The sequence below is a fragment of the Nomascus leucogenys genome, chromosome X (genome assembly GCF_006542625.1).
Source record: "Nomascus leucogenys isolate Asia chromosome X, Asia_NLE_v1, whole genome shotgun sequence".
NCBI lineage: Eukaryota > Metazoa > Chordata > Mammalia > Primates > Hylobatidae > Nomascus > Nomascus leucogenys.
Genome location: NC_044406.1, coordinates 24764236 through 24783689, shown reverse-complemented (window position 1 = coordinate 24783689; position 19454 = coordinate 24764236). Strand labels below are relative to the sequence as shown.

Here is a 19454-nt window from a genome sequence, read left to right as displayed (position 1 = left end):
TATGTATGTATTTATCTATATTTATCTTAATAAATTTTGGCTGCTATAACAGAATACCATAGGTATACCATAGGGTGGTTTTAAACAATAGATAATTATTTCCCACAGTTCTGGAGGCTGGGAAGTACAAAATGGAGGCACTGGCAGATTTGGTTTCTGGTGAAGGCATGCTTCCTTCTTCATAGATAGCCATCTTCTCACTGTCTCCTCACGTGAAAGAAGGGACAAAGAAGCGCTCTGGGATTGCTTTTATAAGAGCACCAATTCCAGTCATGAAGGTTCTGCCCTCATGACCTAATCACCTCAATACCCAACCAGCAAATAGAATATCTGTCTATCCATTTATCTACCTATCTATCTATCTACCTTCTATTGGTTCTGTTTCTCTGGAGAACTCTTACTAGTAGAGGTATCTATATCATATTTTGAATATTTATAGCATTTTATAATAAAGTCTATATGTTTCATCTCTTTTGGAAAATCTTGAAAGCTTAAATAATTAATCACAAATTTACATGATCAGAAAAGGAACATTGTTGATATCCCTTTATAACAGTTATTCCAGAGTATAAACTAGTTTATAGCATTTTATACTCTGGAACCAAAAATCAGGTGAGCAATCACAATACCTGGTTTTAAATTCCTATCACTGAAAGGAGCATTGAGGAAGGCAGAAGAGAGAGTCTTGAAACACTGTTACCCCTCACCCAGCCTCTTCCACCCCCCACACTTCCCCACAGTAGCCATGCAGTGCAGAGGGAGAATCTGTGCACTATGGGGAGAGAACGCAGTGACTGGAGGATTTTACATTGAATTTGGTGCTGCCCTGTTACAGTGAAGTATAAACTGCTGATTTATACTCTCGTACTTATATGTTAATCCATCTATATAAATATATAGGTAAACACACAAACATACATACTTATTACATGTATGTAGGTATGAGTGTGTGTGGCCCATAATCTCTGTACTCAAGTTTTTGCTCTAATGTTCTTCAACTGTTGATTAGCTTGCAGTTTGGGGACATTTACATGCCATAATAATTTAGGTTTTAAATTTGGGTTATACTACTTACACTTCTGGAAAAGAAGAATAAAAGGGGATAGATTTAACAACATACCTAAAACAACTTTAAAAAATAGATAAAAATGACAACATATCTATGTCAATTTTTAATATAGTGGACATCCGGCAACAAAAGACAGTGATTCCTATGAGACTGAAAAGAAGGTGAGCCTGTAACTTCCCCAGCTTGCTGCCTTGAGCCTGCAGTGCAGGGAGGGGTAGCTCAGTTGAAACCTGGCCATCTTCTGTTGTTGAGGAGATGAAGCTGACGGTGAGAGGAGGATCCGATGTCTAGAGTTCCTAGCACAAAGTATCTGAGAGGAAAGAGTTTCAGAGAGAATTCCAGCCTACCTAGGGGGGGTTCCTGTTCTCACCAGCCAGTGTAAAATCATGTCATGCCCAGAACATGAGAGAGACAGACTAGAGAGAGAGAGAGAGTACTCAGAAGGGCTTAATCTCTGTAGTGATGCGAGATTAGTCCTAGATGTATGAAGCTCTGGTCACACCTAAGAAACTTTAAAAGCAAGAATTATCAGGATCATAGCATTTTGAACAAACTTAACTGAGTCACAGAACAAAGTATAAGAATCTATTTAAAAAATAAATATCCAGCACACTTATGCTGTACAAATGTGAGCGAGGCCAAATTCACAATACTTGGCATACGATCTAATTGCCAGACATGCAAAGAAAACGGAGAATATGTCCACTAGGGAAAATATATAGATCAAAACATCATATTGTATCCCATAAATGTGCACAATTATCTGTCAATAAAGAATAGATTTTAAAAATCAATGGATTAAAATTCATTGAGAAATGACATAGATAACATAAGCAGACAATGACGTTAAAAGTTCGTGTCTCTTCAATAAATGGTTGTGTGTAAACTAGACATCTATGCAAAAGAATGAAATTAGAACACTATCTCTCGTCATATACAAAAGTCAAATTTAAATGGATGAAAGACTTAAATCTAAGATCTCCAACTATGAAACTACTACAAGTAAACATGGGGAAAACTCTCCAGGACATTGGTCTGGGCACAAATTTCTTGCATAATACCCCATTAGCACAGGTAAGCAAAGCACAAAAAAAACAAAAATGGAAAAATAGGATCACATCAAGTTGAAAAGCTTCTGTACAGAAAATGAAATATTTAAAAGTGAAGAGACAATCCACCGAATTGGAGAAAATATACTCAAACTACCCATCTGACAAACAAATAATAAACAGAATATATAAGGAGCTCAAACATCTCTGTAGGAAAAAATCTAATAATCCCATTAAAAAATGGGCAAAAGATTTGAATGGACATTTCTCAAAGGAAGACAGGCTAATTGCAAGCAGGCATGTGAGAAGGTGCTCAGCATCACTGATAAACAGAGAAATGCAAATCAAAACTAGAATGAGATATCATCTCACTCCAGTTAAAATGGCTTATATATAAAAGACAGGTATTAAATGTTGGAGAGGATGTGCGGAAAAGGGAAGGCTCGTACAATCTTGGTAGCAATGTAAATTAGTACAACCACCAAGGAGAACAGTTTGGAGTTTCCTCACAAATACTAAAAATTAAGCTACCATATGATCCAACAATCCCACTGTTGGGTGTGTACCTAAAAGAAAGGAAATTAATACATTGAAGATGTATCTGAACTCCTACATTTGTTGCAGCACCGTTTACGATAGCTAAGATTAGGAAGCAACCTGTTTCCATCAACAGATGAATGAACAAAGAAAATGTGTTACATATACACAGTGGTGTACTATTCAGACATTAAGAAAGAATGAGATCCTGTCATTGGCAACCACATGGATGGAACTGGAGATCATTATGTTAAGTGAAATAAAGCAGGCACAGAAAGAGAAACATGGCGTGTTCTCACTTATTTGTGGGATCTAAAAATTAAAACAGGCCAGGTGCAGTGGCTCATGGCTGTAATCCTGAGACTTGGGGATGCCAAAATGGGTGGATCACCTGAGGTCAGGAGTTCAAGACCAGCCTGGTGAACACGGTGAAACTGTGTCTCTACTGAAAATACAAAAAATTAGCCGGGCGTGGTGGTGCATGCCTGTAATTCCAGCTACTTGGGAGGCTGAGGCAGGAAAATCGCTTGAACATGGGAGGTAGAGGTTGCAGTGAGCCAAGATTGTGCCACTGTACTCCAGCCTGGGTGAGAGTGAGACTCTGTCTCAAAAAACTAAAAACAAAAATAAATAAAAATGAAAACAATTGAACTTATGGAGATAGAGAGTAGAAGCATGGTTACCACGGACAGGGAAGGGGAGTGGGAGGAAGGTTGGGATGCTTAATGGGTACAAAAAATAGTTAAAAATAATGAATTAGCCATATTTGCTAGTGCAACAAGGCGACTATGGTCAATAGTACCTTAACTGTACATTTAAGAAAAACTAAAAGAGTATAACTGGATTGTTTATAACAATCAGACATTAAGAAAGAATGAGATCCTGTCATTTGCAACCACATGGATGGAAGTGGAGATCATTATGTTAAGTGAAATAAAGCAGGCATAGGAAAAGAAACATGGCGTGTTCTCACTTATTTGTGGGATCTAAAAATGAAAACAGGCTTGGTGCGGTGACTGATACCTGTAATCCTGGCACTTTGGGAGTCCGAGGTGGGAGGATCACCTGAGGTCAGGAGTTCAGGACCAGTCTGGCTAACATGGTGAAATCCTGTGTCTACTAAAAACACAAAAAATTAGCCGAGTGTGGCAGCACACACCTGTAGACCCAGCTACTTGGGAAGTCAAAGCTGCAGTCAGCCATGATCAAGCCACTGCAATCCAGCCTAGGTGACAGAAGGACACCATTTCCATGATAAAGAGCCCACTGGAACCTACTCCTGCAATAACAGCATTTATCCACTCATGAGGGCAAAAACCTCATGGCCTAGTTACTTCCCCCTAAGCCCCATCTCTCAACACTGCATTGGGGATTAAGTTTCCAACACATGCTTTTTGAGGAACACATTAAAACCATATTAGTCAGGAATGACCCTCATAATGCAGGATCCTCTGAGTACTGCTTATTATGATTAATACAATGAAGTATAGAAGTGACTGATGCTTGAGATTCTTTGAAGGTAGCTAGGCAAATAGGTTATTTATTTCCCCTCTTTTTAAACTGGGTGAGGTGCTTGAGGCTAAGCAACGGGTTATACTCTAGTTTCTCACATTTGCTTGAAGGGCTCTTTGGAAAACTTTAATATGCTTTGTTAACCTTTTGTGCAAAAAGTCACTTTCTCTCTATCCAATCCTTCTCCCATAGGCCTTTGGATCACCTTAAATGAAAATCTTACACAGAGTGCAAAATCTTATGCATGTACAATATCTCTTTTTCCCCTTCTTGCACATTAGCATTTTCACAGCTGGTCTTTTGGTATATCTGTCTTGTTTTCCTTCCCAGCAGATACCCTTCTTCATGGTTCTTTGTTTAAGGAACTAGAGGCCGTTGGCCTGTGAAATTCTAAGGTGAGCCCTCAAAAATCAATGTTGTGGAGAATTAGTGCCAACAGAAATTCTGGTAAAAGAGAAACCTCGTGGTATTTGGAATGTTGGGAATTTTGAGTGAAGCTGACCTGACAGCTTCAGGTTTTCCAGGACTCAGGAAAAGAACAACGAACTGAGAATATTTTTCTGGAGAACAAACCAAGACATATACGTTCAGAAAAATGAGTTTTCCTTTGTGCATCTGGGGAAGTGAGGCTGACTTTGGATATTGGTAAGGAGTGAGAATAGAAGTAGGCATAAGTCTGAGGTTCTAAACCTAAGAGGCTGAGCAAGAGATTTGGGAAAAATCCTTAGTCTTCGGCTACTCCTACCTGGTGCTGAAAGCTGCCTTGTTGATATATCCTTTTAAAATTTTCAGGCCAGGCTCAGAGGCTTATACCTGTAATCTCAGTACTTTGGTAGGCTGAGGTGGGAGGATTGTTTGAGACCAGAAGTTCAAGACCAGACAGGGCTACAAAGACCCCATCTCTATAGAAAATAAAAAATAAAAATTAGGTGGTCATGGTGGCATCCACCTGTAGTCCTAGCTACTCAAAAGGTCAAGGCAGGAGGGTTACATGAGCCCAGGAGCCTGACGCTGCAGTGAGCCATAATCCTGTCACAGTGCTCCAGCCTGGGCCACAGAGACCCTGTTTCTAAAACAAACACATAAATAAATAAAATTTTCATCGTGATGTCCCGAGGTTGCTCTGGAGGCTAAGAATAATTTCAAAAGTAGAAATATGGCTGGGCAGTGTGGCTTATACCTGTAATCCCAGCACATTGGAAGGCGGAGTTGGGAGGATCCCTTGAGCCCAGGGGTTCAAGACCAGCCTGGGGAACATGACAAAACCCCGTCTCTATTAAAAATGTTTTTTAAAATTATCTAGGCATGGTGGTGTGCATCTGTAGTCCCAGCTACATGGGAGTCTGAGGAGGGAGGATCACTTGAGCCCAGGAAATTGAAGCCACTGCACTCCAGCCTAGGTGACAGAAAAGAGACCCTGTCTTAAACAACAATAACAAAGTAAAAATCCACAGATAAATGGTTGGTTCACCTCCCAAACCAAATACTTCTTAAGGGTGACTCAGGCCTGTGTGGAAGACTGTCCCACCCTGGAAGAGGGCTATCACGTAAATCTATTCCTTACTGGTTTCTTCATGTCCCACTGGATTTCTGCAGTCCCAGCCACCCAGCCTTGTTCTTTAAAACAGGAAGCCAGATTGGTTGTCGTCTTTGTGTGAACTGGCATTTCAGGGTGAACTTTCAGGAGAGATGGAAAGTAAAAGAAAGGCTCTATCCAGTGGGAAATTACCTTCCGCCACAATTTCTATGTTGAAATCATGACAAATCTTGACAGTGATAGAGAGACATCCTATAGCCTCTGAATGCGCCTTTCCACTCTGCCCTGTGCTAAAACATTAAATTAGAAGCCCTATGGCACCATGATTCCATGGGGTAAAAGGAACAGTACTGAGGTGGAGGAAGCCACCTGAAACAAGCAGAACCCACTCTACATCAGGAAGGGGCTCTGCCTTGGGCCAGATGCCCTTAGGGAGTAGGGGACCTCTGCTGTGTTCTCAGAAACTGCTAGGAATCCTGTTGGAATTCTGGGCCAGCCAAGCCTCTGGTAGCTTAAAGCCAGATACAAAGGCAGTAGGTATTGTGTCCGGAATTGTGGGTTCTTGGTCTCACTGACTTCAAGAATGAAGCCGCGGACCCTCGCGGTGAGTGTTACAGTTCTTAAAGGCGGCGTGTCTGGAGTTTGTTCCTTCTGATGTTCGGATGTGTTCGGAGTTTCTTCCTTCTGTTGGTTTCGTGGTCTTGCTGGCTCAGGAGTGAAGCTGCAGACCTTCGCGGTGTTACAGCTCTTAAGGCAGCGCGTCTGGAGTTGTTCGTTTCTCCCGGTGGGTTCGTGGTCTCGCTGGCTTCAGGAGTGAAGCTGCAGACCTTCGCGGTGAATGCTACAGCTCATAAAGCCGGTGTGGACCCAAAGAGTGAGCAGCAGCAGGATTTATTGCAAAGAGCGAAAGAACAAAGCTTCCACAGTGTGAAGGGGACCCAAGTGGGTTGCCACTGCTGGCTCGAGCAGCCTGCTTTTATTCTCTTATCTGGCCCCACCCACGTCCTGCTGATTGGTAGAGCCGAGTGGTCTGTTTTGACAGGGCGCTGATTGGTGTGTTTACAATCCCTGAGCTAGACACAAAGGTTCTCCAAGGCCCCACCAGAGCAGCTAGATACAGAGTGTCGATTAGTGCATTCACAAACCCTGAGCTAGACACAGGGTGCTGATTGGTGTGTTTACAAACTTTGACCTAGATACAGAGCGCTGATTGGTGTATTTAAAATCCCTGAGCTAGACATAAAGGTTCTCCAAGGCCCCACCAGAGTAGCTAGATACAGAGTGTTGATTGGTGCATTCACAAACCCTGAGCTAGACACAGGGTGCTGATTGGTATGTTCACAAACCTTGAGCTAGACATAGAATGCCAACTGGTGCATTCACAATCCCTGAGCTAGACATAAAGGTTCTCCACATCTCCACCAGACTAAGGAGCCCAGCTGGCTTCACCCAGTGGATCTCCCACTGGGGCTGCAGGTGGAGCTGCCTGCCAGTCCCGCACCGTGCGCTCGCACTCCTCAGCCCTTGGGTGGTCGATGGGACTGTGTGTGGTGGAGCAGGGGGCGGCGCTCGTGGGGGAGGTTTGGGCTGCACAGGAGCCCATGGAGGCGGGGGAGGCTCAGGCATGACAGGTTGCAGGTCCCGTGCCCTGCCCCACGGGAAGGCAGCTAAGGCCCGGTGAGAAATTGAGCACAGCAGCTGCTGGCCCAGGTGCTAAGCCCCTCACTGCCCCGGGGGCGGTGGGGCCGGCCGGCCGCTCCGAGTGCGGGGTCCGCCGAGCCCACGCCCACCTGGAACTCGCACTGGCCCACAAGCGCCGCGCACAGCCCCGGGTCCTGCCCGTGCCTCTCCCTCCACACCTCCCCGCAAGCTGAGGGAGCCGGCTGCAGCCTCGGCCAGCCCAGAAAGGGGCTCCCACAGTGCAGCGGCGGGCTGAAGGGCTCCTCAAGTGCCGCCAAAGTGGGAGCCCAGGCAGAGGAGGCACCGAGAGTGAGCGAGAGCTGTGAGGACTGCCAGCACGCTGTCACCTCTCAGTATGATTGTACTTGGTCTTAGCCAGTCTATGTTTCCTTTTGTCCCCACCAGTCTTTAGAATTTTCTCTTTTGTCTAGGTGAGTTCCTGCAGGGAGGAGGACAGAAAATCAGTCTCTTTGCTCTGGGAAGTCAGCCAGAGATTTCTGGCAAGATAATCCTTAAAATCAACTCTTCTCAGACTCTCCCCTTTGCCCTTCCAGAGTCTCCTTACGTAGTTACTGTTGCACTTGATGCTGTAACATCTTCCATGACTCCTACTGGCACTTTCTTGACAACCCTGGTGGCATCCCGCCTACTAAAAGTTATGCTGGTTTGGAAGGAATTTGAGCTTTTAAATTATCTCATTCTACATAACCTTATAGATCTTGTAAATAGGGGGATCACAAAGATAATATACTGTGTCATGGCAGATATTTTATAGAGTGTTGTTTCCTAAATCATACTAATATCTTAGAAGTCATGCACTTCCCAGATTATTATGATCTTCAAAATGCTTTGTAAGATGGGGTGAGGGGTGTATAAGTTTTATATATATGTGTAATATATATAATATTTATGTATACACACACACACACACACAGCGTATACATTTTTCTAACCTTTCTTGTGAATTCCTTCCTGAGCTTCCTGTTTGAGTCATGATAGAAATGGAACTGAATTTCTGTGTGTAGGAAATTTAAGCTTCCTGCCTGCTGGTGTTCTGGAAATTGCCTTATGTATTCACAAGCTCTAGGAGTTTTGAGAATAAGCAAGAGGCACTTTATCCAGTCCCACTCATCTACAAAAACCTATATGTTTAATGTTTAAAAAATGAAGCTTTATGGACCCACACATTATTGTATGTCTATAAGTGTTTTTTATAATTTGTAACTGTAAAGAAGTTAAAATACACAGTTGGAAAATCAAAAGAGCAACTGGAAATCAAGTTAACTGCAATAAAACAAGATGACTTGCATGTACAAAGATACTGCATGCAGATTGTGAAAATAGCAAATAAAGCTTTGATGTAAGTTAAAAATAGTTTTTAACTGATAAATACGTACATAAAAGAGCATTTTTCCCATATATTTATTGGCCACTTGCATGTCTTCTTTTGAGAAGTGTCTGTTTAGGTCCTTTGCCCATTTTTTATTGGGGTTGTTTGTTTTGTGCTTGTTGATTTCTTTACATTCCTTTTAGATTCTGGATATTAGACATTTGTCAGATGCATAGTTTGCAAATATTTTCCCTCATTCTTTAGGTTGTCTGTTTGTTCTGTTGATAGCTTCCTTGGCTGTGCAGAAGGTCTTTAGTTTAATTAGGCCCCACTTGTTTATTTTTGTTTTTGTTTTTTTGGTCTATTTTTGGTATTTTGTCTATTTTTTATTTATTTTTGTCTAATTTTTGCCTATTTTTTGTTTTTGTCTATTTTTCTATTTTTGTTTTTTTTTTTGGTCTATTTGTTGTTATTTTTGTTACAATTTCTTATGGTGTCTTCATCATGAAATGTTTGCCGGGAACTCTGTCCAAAATGGTATTTCCTAGATTTTCTTCAAGGGTTTTATAGTTTTAGGTTTTATATTTAAGCCTTTAATCCATCTTGAATTGAGTTTTGTATATGGTGTAAGGAAGGAGTTCAGTTTCACTCTTCTGCATATGGCCAGCCAGTAATCCCAGCACCATTTATTGAATAAGGAGTCCTTTCCCCATTGCTTGTTATTGTAGAATTTGCAGAAGATCAGATGGTTGTAGGTGTGCGACTTGATTTCTGGGCTCCTTAACCTGTTCCATTGGTCTATGTATCTGTTTTGCTGCCAGCAACTTGCTGTTTTGGTTACTGTAGACTTGTAGTATAATTTGACGTCACGTAGTGGGAGAACTCTGGCTTTGTTCCATTTGCTTAGAATTGCTTTGGCTATTCGGGCCCTTTTCTGGTTTCATATGAATGTTGGATAGTTTTTCCTACTTCTGTGAAAACCGTTGTTGGTATATCATTGAATTGGTGAATTGGTTTGGGCAGTATGGCCATCTTAATATTAATTCTTCCTGTCTATGAATATGGAATGTTTTTCCATGCGTTTGTGTTGTCTCTGATTTCTTTGAGCAGTGTTTTATAATTCTCATTGCAGTGATCATTCCCCTCCCTGGCTAGATGTATAGCTAGGTGTTTTATTCGTTTTGTGGCTATGTGAATGGGATTGCATTTTTTATTTGACTCTCAGCTTGGACATTATTGATATATAGAAATGCTACTGATTTTTCTACATTAACTTTGTATCCTAAAACTTGACTAAAGTTGTTTATCTGATGTAAGAGCCTTTGGAAGAGGCTATGGGGTTTTCTAGGTATAGTATCATGTCATCTGCAAAGAGAGATAGTTTGACTTCCTCTCTTCCTATTTGGTTGCTTTTTCTTTCTTTCTTTTTTTCCTGATTGCTCTGGCTAGGACTTCCAGAACAATATTGAATAGGACTGGCGAGAGTGGGCATCCTTGTCTTATTCCAGTTCTCGAGGGAATGCTTTTAGCTTTTGCCCATTCAGTATGATGTTGACTGTGGGTTTGTCATAGATGGCTCTTATTATTTTGAGGTATCTTCCTTTAATGCTTAGTCTGATGAGAGCTTTTAATATGAAGGGATGTGGACTGTTATCAACACCTTTTTCTGTATCTATTAAAATGATCATGTAGTTTTTGCTTTTACTTCTGGTTATATGATGAATCGCATTTATTGATTTGTGTATGTTCAACATCACCAATCATTCGAGAAATGTTATCATGACCACAGTGAGATACCATCTGATGCCATTTAGAATGACTATGATTTAAAAATGAAAAAAATAAATGTTATTGGTGAGGTTGTGGTGAAAAGGCAACACTTATACACTGCTAGTGGGCATGTAAATTAGTTCAGCCACTGTGAAGAGGAGTTTAGACATTTCTCAAAGAACTTAAGACAGAATTTACCATTTCATCCAGCAATCCCATTACTGGGTATACACCCAAAGAAATATAAAACTTTCTACCATAAAGAGACATGCACGCATGTGTTTATCACAGCACTATTCACAATAGCCAAGACTTCACCTAGATGCCCATCAACAGTGAGTAGGATAAAAAAAAATGTGGCACATATACATCACAGAATACTACACAGCCATAAAAAAGAACAAACGCATGCCTTTTGCAGCAACATGGATGCAGCTGAAGGCCATTATCCTAAGCAAATTAACACAGGAACAGGAAACCACATACCACACGTTCTCACTCACATGTGGAAGCTAAATATTGAGTATACACAGACATAACGAATGGAAAAATAAACACTAGATTCTACTTGAGGGTGGAGGGTGGGGGTGGGAGAAGGGTGAGGATCAAAAACTACCTGTTGGGTACGATACTTACTACTTGGGTGATGAAATAATTTGTATACCAAACCCCAGCAAGTTGCAATTTACCCATGTAAAAATTCTGGACATGCACCCCCTGAACCTAAAATAAAAGTTGGAAGGAAAAAAATAAATAAAACAATATTTGAAAACCAAAAAAAAAAAAAGTTATTCACATAGAACAGAAACACAAAGAAGATATAAACTATATTTCTTCTAGTCCTGCTTATGTCCTCTACTAAGTTGAACATTAACTGCATTATTTTTCAAAAGGGTAAAGAATCTCCCTCAACTTTCACTTGACACGGGAGAAACTGCTATTTGTAGCCCCAGAATGTGCACTGGCCATGGCATTAGCCTCAGTACTGGCTGCAGCTATACCTCAGGCTCTCTCTTCCTGTCTCAGTGCCTTGTATAAAGGGATGGAAAGACACCTGGGGATGGTATCACTGACTTTGGCCAAAAGTCACCAGTTTTTCATCTTGCTGATTTCAGCATGGGCTCTTGGATTCCACAGGAATTCATAGTGTAGAGGATCTCTGTTGGACACCTGCTGGTACTCTAGCTACTTTCCTGTACCAAACTTTTTTCTGGACTCTTCATGTATGAAATCACTCACCCAGCGTAGATCCAAATCTTACTCAGAAATGTTCGGATCTCTTCTTCTGTGGTGTAGTTACCCTTCGTGAAGCTTATACCCAGGAGCATAATCAAGATACCACTTTTAGGCAATGCTTTATCACCACTCAGACTCCTGTTGCTGGGGATGTCCAGTTCACTGAAAAGAGCATTGATGTGACTGCTGGGGTCAACTTCTTCAATTCAAGGCCAAAGACCAGCTCCATGCACTCAGAGATTCTCCTGAGGATCTCAGGGAAATGGGCCTTGCACTTTTTGTTAATAACGTTCAGCAATGCTGCTTTTGTCATGGGATCTTTAATTTTACACTTCTCCAGCAGAAATTGTATTACCAAACTTCCCTTCCTGAATAGAAGGTCTCTGTGTGAGCTCCAGTGGTGGCTCTTGCTGGAGAGGTGCTTGGCTTTTCCTCATTTTGGTTCTTGGCATGTTCATCAGATCTTGTGCATGAAACATCTACAGAAGCAGTGATGATGAAGGGGGCTCTCTGAGACTCCTGGGGAATGTCAGTAGCAAGAGAGCGCTGAAGAGCACTCTCCAAAACAGGAGAAAAGGAGGAGAGGGACTCTTCCTCTCCTGCAGTGATGTGAGCACCCTGGTGGCATTTCTCATGAGTCTGGAACTTCCTCTTCTGACCCCAAGGTATGACTATGGGCAGAGACAACAGACAGAAGTGTGAATAGGGTTGCAGGTGACACGGGCACCTGGTGGAAGGAGAATGAAATGCTGTGAGCACCGTCAGCAGGGAGAGACAACTTTGGCCTTAACCAAGGCTGCCAATGCAAGTTTCTGTGAAATCACTGCGCTAGGAACCTATTGGGCAATTGTTCTCCCAGTGAGTCTGTCCCCTGAGAACCTGGTAAAGCAACTTAGAGTGAGTCTTAGGCTGCAGCTTGGCAACACAGCTTGGGGCCTAGTGGAGTGACAGCAGAGACTAACTGTGGAGCTCCCTTTGTTCTGGGGTTGGGGAGAATATTCAGATGATATTCCAGATCATTATGCTAACTGTTGACAGGGCCTGGTACCTCTTTCCTGTTCTGCTCTGAAGTTGACACTTTGAAGCAACCTGGAACCCACAAAAAGTGAGAGAGTGCCTCAGCCCACCACCCCTGTCAGGGGTGACAACTTTGGGGGATCCTTTCTGTCTTGGGATCACTGGACCCTCAGTCCTTATTCAGAGTTCTCATATTGACTCCGTGTAGGGCCTGGGACACCCTCTTCTGCTCTATCGTGGCTTCACTTTCTTACTAAGGAGCTCACCTCCCTTAGGCCCAATATAAAACATTGGGGCAGCCTCTCGCTGACGTCCTGCTATGGGTTTTCAAATGCTGAAAGCCAGGGTGGGGGTCGGACATTATGTTGCCCCTTCTATTGGGGGAAGGAGTATAATCACCTTAGTCTTCACCAAGGGTCCTCAATTTGACTCCTAGAAGGACCTGCAGCTCCTCTGTTCTCTGACCTGAAGGCATCTCCTCACAGCAAGGCCCAGAACTCTCTGAGACCTAGTAGAGGCAAGGGAGGGCAGCCTTATTTGGCCATACCTGCCTGGAGTCTCCCAAGGCAAAAAGCGGTGGCAGGCTCTTTTGGGCCTCATGAGGGTTGGCCTCACCAGTCCTCGCTCAGATTCTTCATTTTGACTCATGACAGTGCCCACAATTTCTCCCTTTCATGGCCTGTTACCATATCCCTCAGAATAAGGCCCTCATTTCTCTGTCACCCTGAGGAGGAATTGAGGGGTGCCTCTTCTCTGCCTGACATTTATCCCTGAATCTGCCAGGACTAACAGTAGGGGAGAGATTATGTGCTGCCTCCATTGTTATAGGAGGTTTCATGCTCTGCTCCTTCCTCCTGGTCCTCGCCCTGACTCCTGGCTCAACCTGGTAATGTTCTCTGTGATGAGATGGCCAGGCTCAGACCAAGTTCCTCACCACCTGGAGTCCCCAGACGTGGAAGTCAAAGTGATCTCGCTGCAGATATTAGGCGACTCTGAGAACTAATAGCAGGAGAAAGACTCTGTGGGACTCCACTGTTCAGGGGTTTGTGACTCCCTGAGTTCTCACTCAGCCAGGATCTCTGACTCCTCCCTCTAGTGACATGAGTCCTCCGGGGAGAGGAGTGAGTGGCTGACATATTCAGGTTATTCGTGCCTGGGGATTTCCAGGACTGTAAGGGGCGGGACTATGTGGGTTCCTCTCTCTTCTAGGTTGGTTGCTCCCCTCATTCCTTGCTCAAGGTCCTCACGATGAACATTCCTAAGACCTAGAGGCCTGTCTGCTTATATACAGCCTTTAATTCCGTAAGACTACCAAGAAGGAAATAAGAGTTTCCTTGACTACCAAGAAGGATGTAAGAGTTTCCTTATCTGAGCAAAAAGCCTTATGGGCAACTACAGCTGACAGTACCTGAGGGATTCTGCGTTGTCTGTACTGTTATGCTTTGAGTGGTTCCTTCCATCCTCATGGTCCTCAGCTTGCCTGTTTGCATGACCTGGAATTTATCCCTGTGGTAATCTCAGGCTGACCCCTTAGACCAGATGCCTTACCTCCTTGAGATGCCTTGAAAGGAAACGAGTGGGACTCATCATCTCAGAATTCCTGGGTTTGCCAGGGAGAGACATCAATGGCAGGGCTTCGTGTGGCTCCACCTGTTCTGGGAGGAGTACCGTCACCCCTGTTTAGGGTCAGCAGTGTGACTCCTTTAAACATCCTCTGCTGACTAGGGTTGCTCCCATTAGACTAAGGCTCTCACTTCCTTGAGACCACTCCCAGAGGAACTGAGGGGGCACTTCAGCCTGAGAGTTCTGCCCTGGGCCTCCTAGGGCTGACAATAGGGACAGGACACTGTGCATTCCCGCTGTTCTGGGGTGACTGGTCTCCTCTATCCTCCCTCAGCATCTTTACCTTGACTCCTACCTAACGAAATCTGAAACTCCACCCTCCAGTGACTCAAGGCCGCACTCCTCAGACCAAGGCCATATCTGCCTGGAATCTCCCAGTTGGAAGTTAGGAACAGCCACATCTGGCCACAGTTATTGAGGATCCTCTGAAGAATAATAGCACGGTCAGAATCCTACAAGATTCCACTGTTTTGCAGTCAGTGGCTCCCTCAGTTTGCACTCAGGTTTCTAACACTGATTTGGGGATGTGGAACTCCTTCCTCTACTAATCTGAGTCTGCCAGCCTCAAGCCAAACTTTTCCTTTACTGAGAAACCAGAGGGGGAAGTCAGGGTGCTTCACCTTGGCTACCCCAGTGTCCTCACCTTAAATCCAATCCAGGCTTGTGAGGACCCCCTTCGTGGGCAGAATAGGAGCTACTGCCATGAGATCAAAGCTTTATCTCCCCGGGGCACCAGTAGAAGCCCTAAAGAAAATGAGGGGGAACCTCAAGCAGATAGCCCTGCCTATGGCCACCCAAGGCAGAAAGCAAGATATAGCTTTAAGAGCCCCTACTGTTCTGGGTGGATAATTCCTCATTTCTCATTCAGAGTCCTCATCTTGATCATTTTCACAGGCTGAGATCCTCCTCCCAAAAACCAGAGCACACCACCCTTAGACCAGGACTCTTATGTACCTGAGAACCTTGAATAAATAGAGAAATTTTAGCTTACTGCTATAGCTTGGGCCTTCTAGGTCTGAGAGTAGGCAGGGCCTGGTCTTTCTGTGACCCCGATATTCTGAGGCAGTGATCTCCAGAATCCTCATTTATGGGGGTTCTCATCATGCCTCCTTACTCTTTAACACTGCTGGGAAATGCCACACATCTGCAAACAATTGAGCAGGTTCCCTACTGCAAACCTTGAAGACAATGGCTCCCTGTCCGAGGTTCTGTATGAGATAGGGAAGCTGTACCACAAGGCAGGAGGTCCAGGACAGGTGGTGGGCTGTCAGTGATAAAAACACACTGATCTATTCCTTTGCTTCACCAGCCAGACTTAGCCTATTATGTACTTTGCTTTGAGGAGATTTAATTTCTATGGGGAAAGGGCAGAGCAGGACGATTTTGGGAGCTCCTGATCTTATTGGGTTATCTAATGTTGCATATGGAGATGATCATACTGTCACTGTGTATTATTTTTGTCTTTTCGTAATTCATACTACTCATTTATTCAGCATTATGATTACTCTAGTTGTATAATCCAAAGAAGTGCTTTGGGTACAGTGTCCTTTTAATGCTCTGATAAGCATTTTGGGCAGTGAGAGGAAAAATGGATTAAAAGACACAAAGTCTGGCTCAGGCTGAGGGGATTGGAAAAATATGGGCTCTAGATGAATCCAGACCAGAGATCTAATCCCAGCCCTGTCAATTACAGGCTTGTGAGCTTTTAGAAATTTGTAATTTATTCATTTTGAAGTGAGTCTGCTAAACCCTATCTTGTAGGAATTTTGGGGTATAAGTACTGTCCATAAAACATATGGCATACTAAGCAGGAAATACTGAGTCTTTCGTAAATGACAGTTACCATAATATGTGTTTTTACACAAATTATTAATTTTTAATTTTCCTAACGATATATTAAGAAACAAAATTACCACATCTTGAAAATATTTGAGACAGTTTAAGCCTATGGAAGTTCTTTGAATTTAGCAACCTTGTTTCAAAAAGGTTTTTAGTGAACTCATTCTGGCTTATATTGATCACTGCATTTCATGTGATTATTTAAACCCAGAAAATACCACCCTCCAATCAGAGGGGTTTTTTGATGCAGTAGATAACATGGAATATGAAGTGCACTAGAACAAAACAAACTAATGCAGTCTTAATAACCTAAATAAATCCAGGTATCCTTTATTTATACTAAAAGAAATAGGAAAAGGAATTAGGCAAACCAAGGTTAAACAACTTTTACATTTCTGTTTTTCCTTTTCTTTCTCTTCATATTATGATGTCAACTATTTTACTGTGGAGTTCTTTAAGATTCATATGAAAATCCATTCTCTGTTTCCATGTTATCTAGTTCTGAATTACAAAGAAAATATGTTGTATGACTTTGTTTTGTTAATTCCCAAACCGTAACTTTCAGATTGGTTAAACAGCCATGAATGTGAGAGCTATGTTATTGATAATTGTATAATCTGAAGCAAAATAAACCTTCACTTAAGAGGAACAATGTTGATAATTGACAAAGAGATAAAACAGAAATCTACAAGTTACTCATGTGTAACAAGACAAAAGAAAGATACATATCTTGTTCCCTCCAGCCTCTACTACACTGCACTACTTAGAAGGCTCACTACTCTCTTCTAACATAAAGCGAAAATTCTACTTCAGACCTCCCTAGAAATGGGAGGATCTGTAGGATGTGGCCCCATAAGGTGCCCTGGCCAAGGGAACAGTGCCAGCCCTGCCTTAAGCTCTCAGTCTCAGTGCTCTCTCTACCTCATCTATCAAAGCATCTTCATACATATGTGGGTATAAACCGGGACTGGTGTTATTGCTCTCGGCCAAAACACGCAGGACTCTCATCTTGGTGGTTTCAGCAGTGGCTCGTGGACCCCACAGGAACTCATAGCGTGGAGGATCACTGTTGTGCACCTGCCGGTAAAGCACGTACTTATCTTGCACCAAATCTTCAGTAATGATCTTCCGAGCATCCCCATAGATTGAGTGCAGGATCCCATCATATATCCCCAACACACCCAGGAACTCCCAGACCTCCTCTTCAGTGGCACGGTTGCCGTTCATGAAGATCACACACAGGAGCGACATCAGGAGACCCGACTTCGGCAGCGCATTATCACCACTCAGAATTCCTTCACTGGAGAGGCCCAGCTTGCTGACAAGGGTGTAGGACTCGCCGCTGGAATCCGTTTCTTTCAATTCCACGCCAAAGGCCACCGCCAAATGTTCGGAGGTTCTGTTGAGGATCTCAGGGAAGCACGGCTTGTACTGTCTGCCGACACGCTTCAGCATGTCTGCCTTCAAAATGGGTTCTTTCTTCTCAAACTTCTCCTGCAGGAATTGCACCAACGTGCACGCCTTCTTCTTTACAGGATCTTGCCTTAAGTGCTTAAAAATGATGGCTTTCTGTGAGGCGCTTACACTTTGGTCATCTTCACCCTTGGCAGCCATATCATATTTTGAGCCTGAAACACCTGCATCAGGAGAGCCAGTGGGTGAAGCTCCCTGAGACTCCTGAGGAACGGAGGCATCACGGGAGGTGCTTGGACTTTTCTCATCTTGGCGGTTGGCAGCCACATCAGATTTTGAATATGAAACAACTGCATCAGGAGACCCAGTGGGTGGCGCTCCCTGAGACTCCTGAGGAACGGAGGCATCAGAAGACCTACGACAATCACCCAGACAAAGGTGAGAAGAGGATGAGGAAGAGTGGGACTCTTCCTGCTTCTCTGCAGTGGCCTGGGGACCTGTGAGACCCCGCGGCTGACCATGGGTCTCTTGGCATTTCTCACGGGCACGGAGCTTACTCTTGTGACCCCGAGGCATGATGGCTGTGGCCTGTGACAGCAGGTAGGAGTGTGGGTAGGAAGACCAGGAAGGCTGGCACCTGGATGGGAGAGAGTGACGTCACGTCAATGTCTTCAGCAGAGAGCGAGCATCTTGGCTTTAACTAGGGCCCCTTCTGCAGGTTTCTACGGAACAACTGCTCTAGGAACCCACAGGACTCCTTTTCTCCTCGTCAGTTTGTCTCATTCAAACTCAGGAGGAAGTTAGAGTATTAGACTATAGCATGGCAGTCCATTTTGGGGCTTACTGAGGTGACAGCAGGGGCTGGCAGTGAGGGCCCCTCTGTTCAGGGGTTGGATCCTCTCTGTTTACATTCAGGATCATCATTAAAATTGTTGTCAAGACCCAGAGGCCCATTTCCTTCTGCCGCTCTGAAACTGACACTAGGAATTTTAACCAGGAGGAAATAAGGAAGCACTTCTGCCCAACACTTCATTCCGGGGACACCCAGACTGCCTAGGGCTGACAACAGAGGAGGCATTTGAGTGGTCTTCCGGTTATAGTGAGAATGGTCCTCACGGTAATTAGACTCCTCACCCTGACTCTTCCCACAACCTGGAAATCACCCTCACTGACCTGCTGCCATCTCCTTACAACCAGGGGCCTACCTCTCTGACTCTCACAGGGACAAAGTGAGAATGCACCTCAGTCTCTAGAGACCTGCCCGGACCCCCCCAGGCTAACGTCAAGGGCAGAGTTCGGTGTAACCCGTTACGGGACATGGAGTCCCCTCCCTTAATCCTAAGGAGGGTCCTCTTAACTATGAAGGGCCTGAGATTTCCCCTCTACTGACCTGGGTCCACCAGCCTTGGACCGAGGCCTTCATGTTCTTCAACACGACGGAAAAAATGAATGGACTTTGGGCCTAACAGCCATGCTTGGGGACTCCTCAGGGACCAAGTCGGGGCAGGTTGGGGCAGGGCTCTGTGGAGCCGCCTTTCTTCGGGGGAAGGGGGTTGAAGTTGTTGGGGAATGCCCCCCAGTTCTAGGTCAGGATACCCACCAAGACAGCTGAGAAGATCTGGGACGCCTACTTCCGCTGACGTGACACGGCACTTTTCAGACTGAGGCGACTGCTCGGACCGGTTTTTTAGGTGGAAGTCAAGAGGAACCACTTCCGGCCACGCCCACCTGGCGCTCCCTGCGTAACAGCAGCTGCAGGGTTCTGTTACTCCCCCTTGTGTTGCGTGGGTGCAGCAGATTCCAGGGAACTCAACATAAAGTTGCTTTCAGGGGCTCTTCGTG

At 44.1% G+C, this 19454-nt stretch overlaps 1 protein-coding gene across 1 annotated transcript; it reads right to left on the bottom strand.

The window, feature by feature from the left end:
• Positions 1-16747: 16747 nt before the first annotated feature.
• Positions 16748-18188, bottom strand: LOC115833367 (melanoma-associated antigen B6-like). Its single transcript, XM_030807583.1, has one exon. The coding sequence runs from the start codon at positions 18186-18188 to the stop codon at positions 17091-17093; it is 1098 nt and encodes a 365-aa protein (XP_030663443.1). The 3' UTR covers positions 16748-17090.
• Positions 18189-19454: the final 1266 nt, after the last annotated feature.

Excerpts from the sequence above, each read along its gene's own strand:
- LOC115833367 (XM_030807583.1), bottom strand. The coding sequence starts at position 18,188 with ATGCCTCGGGGTCACAAGAGTAAGCTCCGTGCCCGTGAGAAATGCCAA.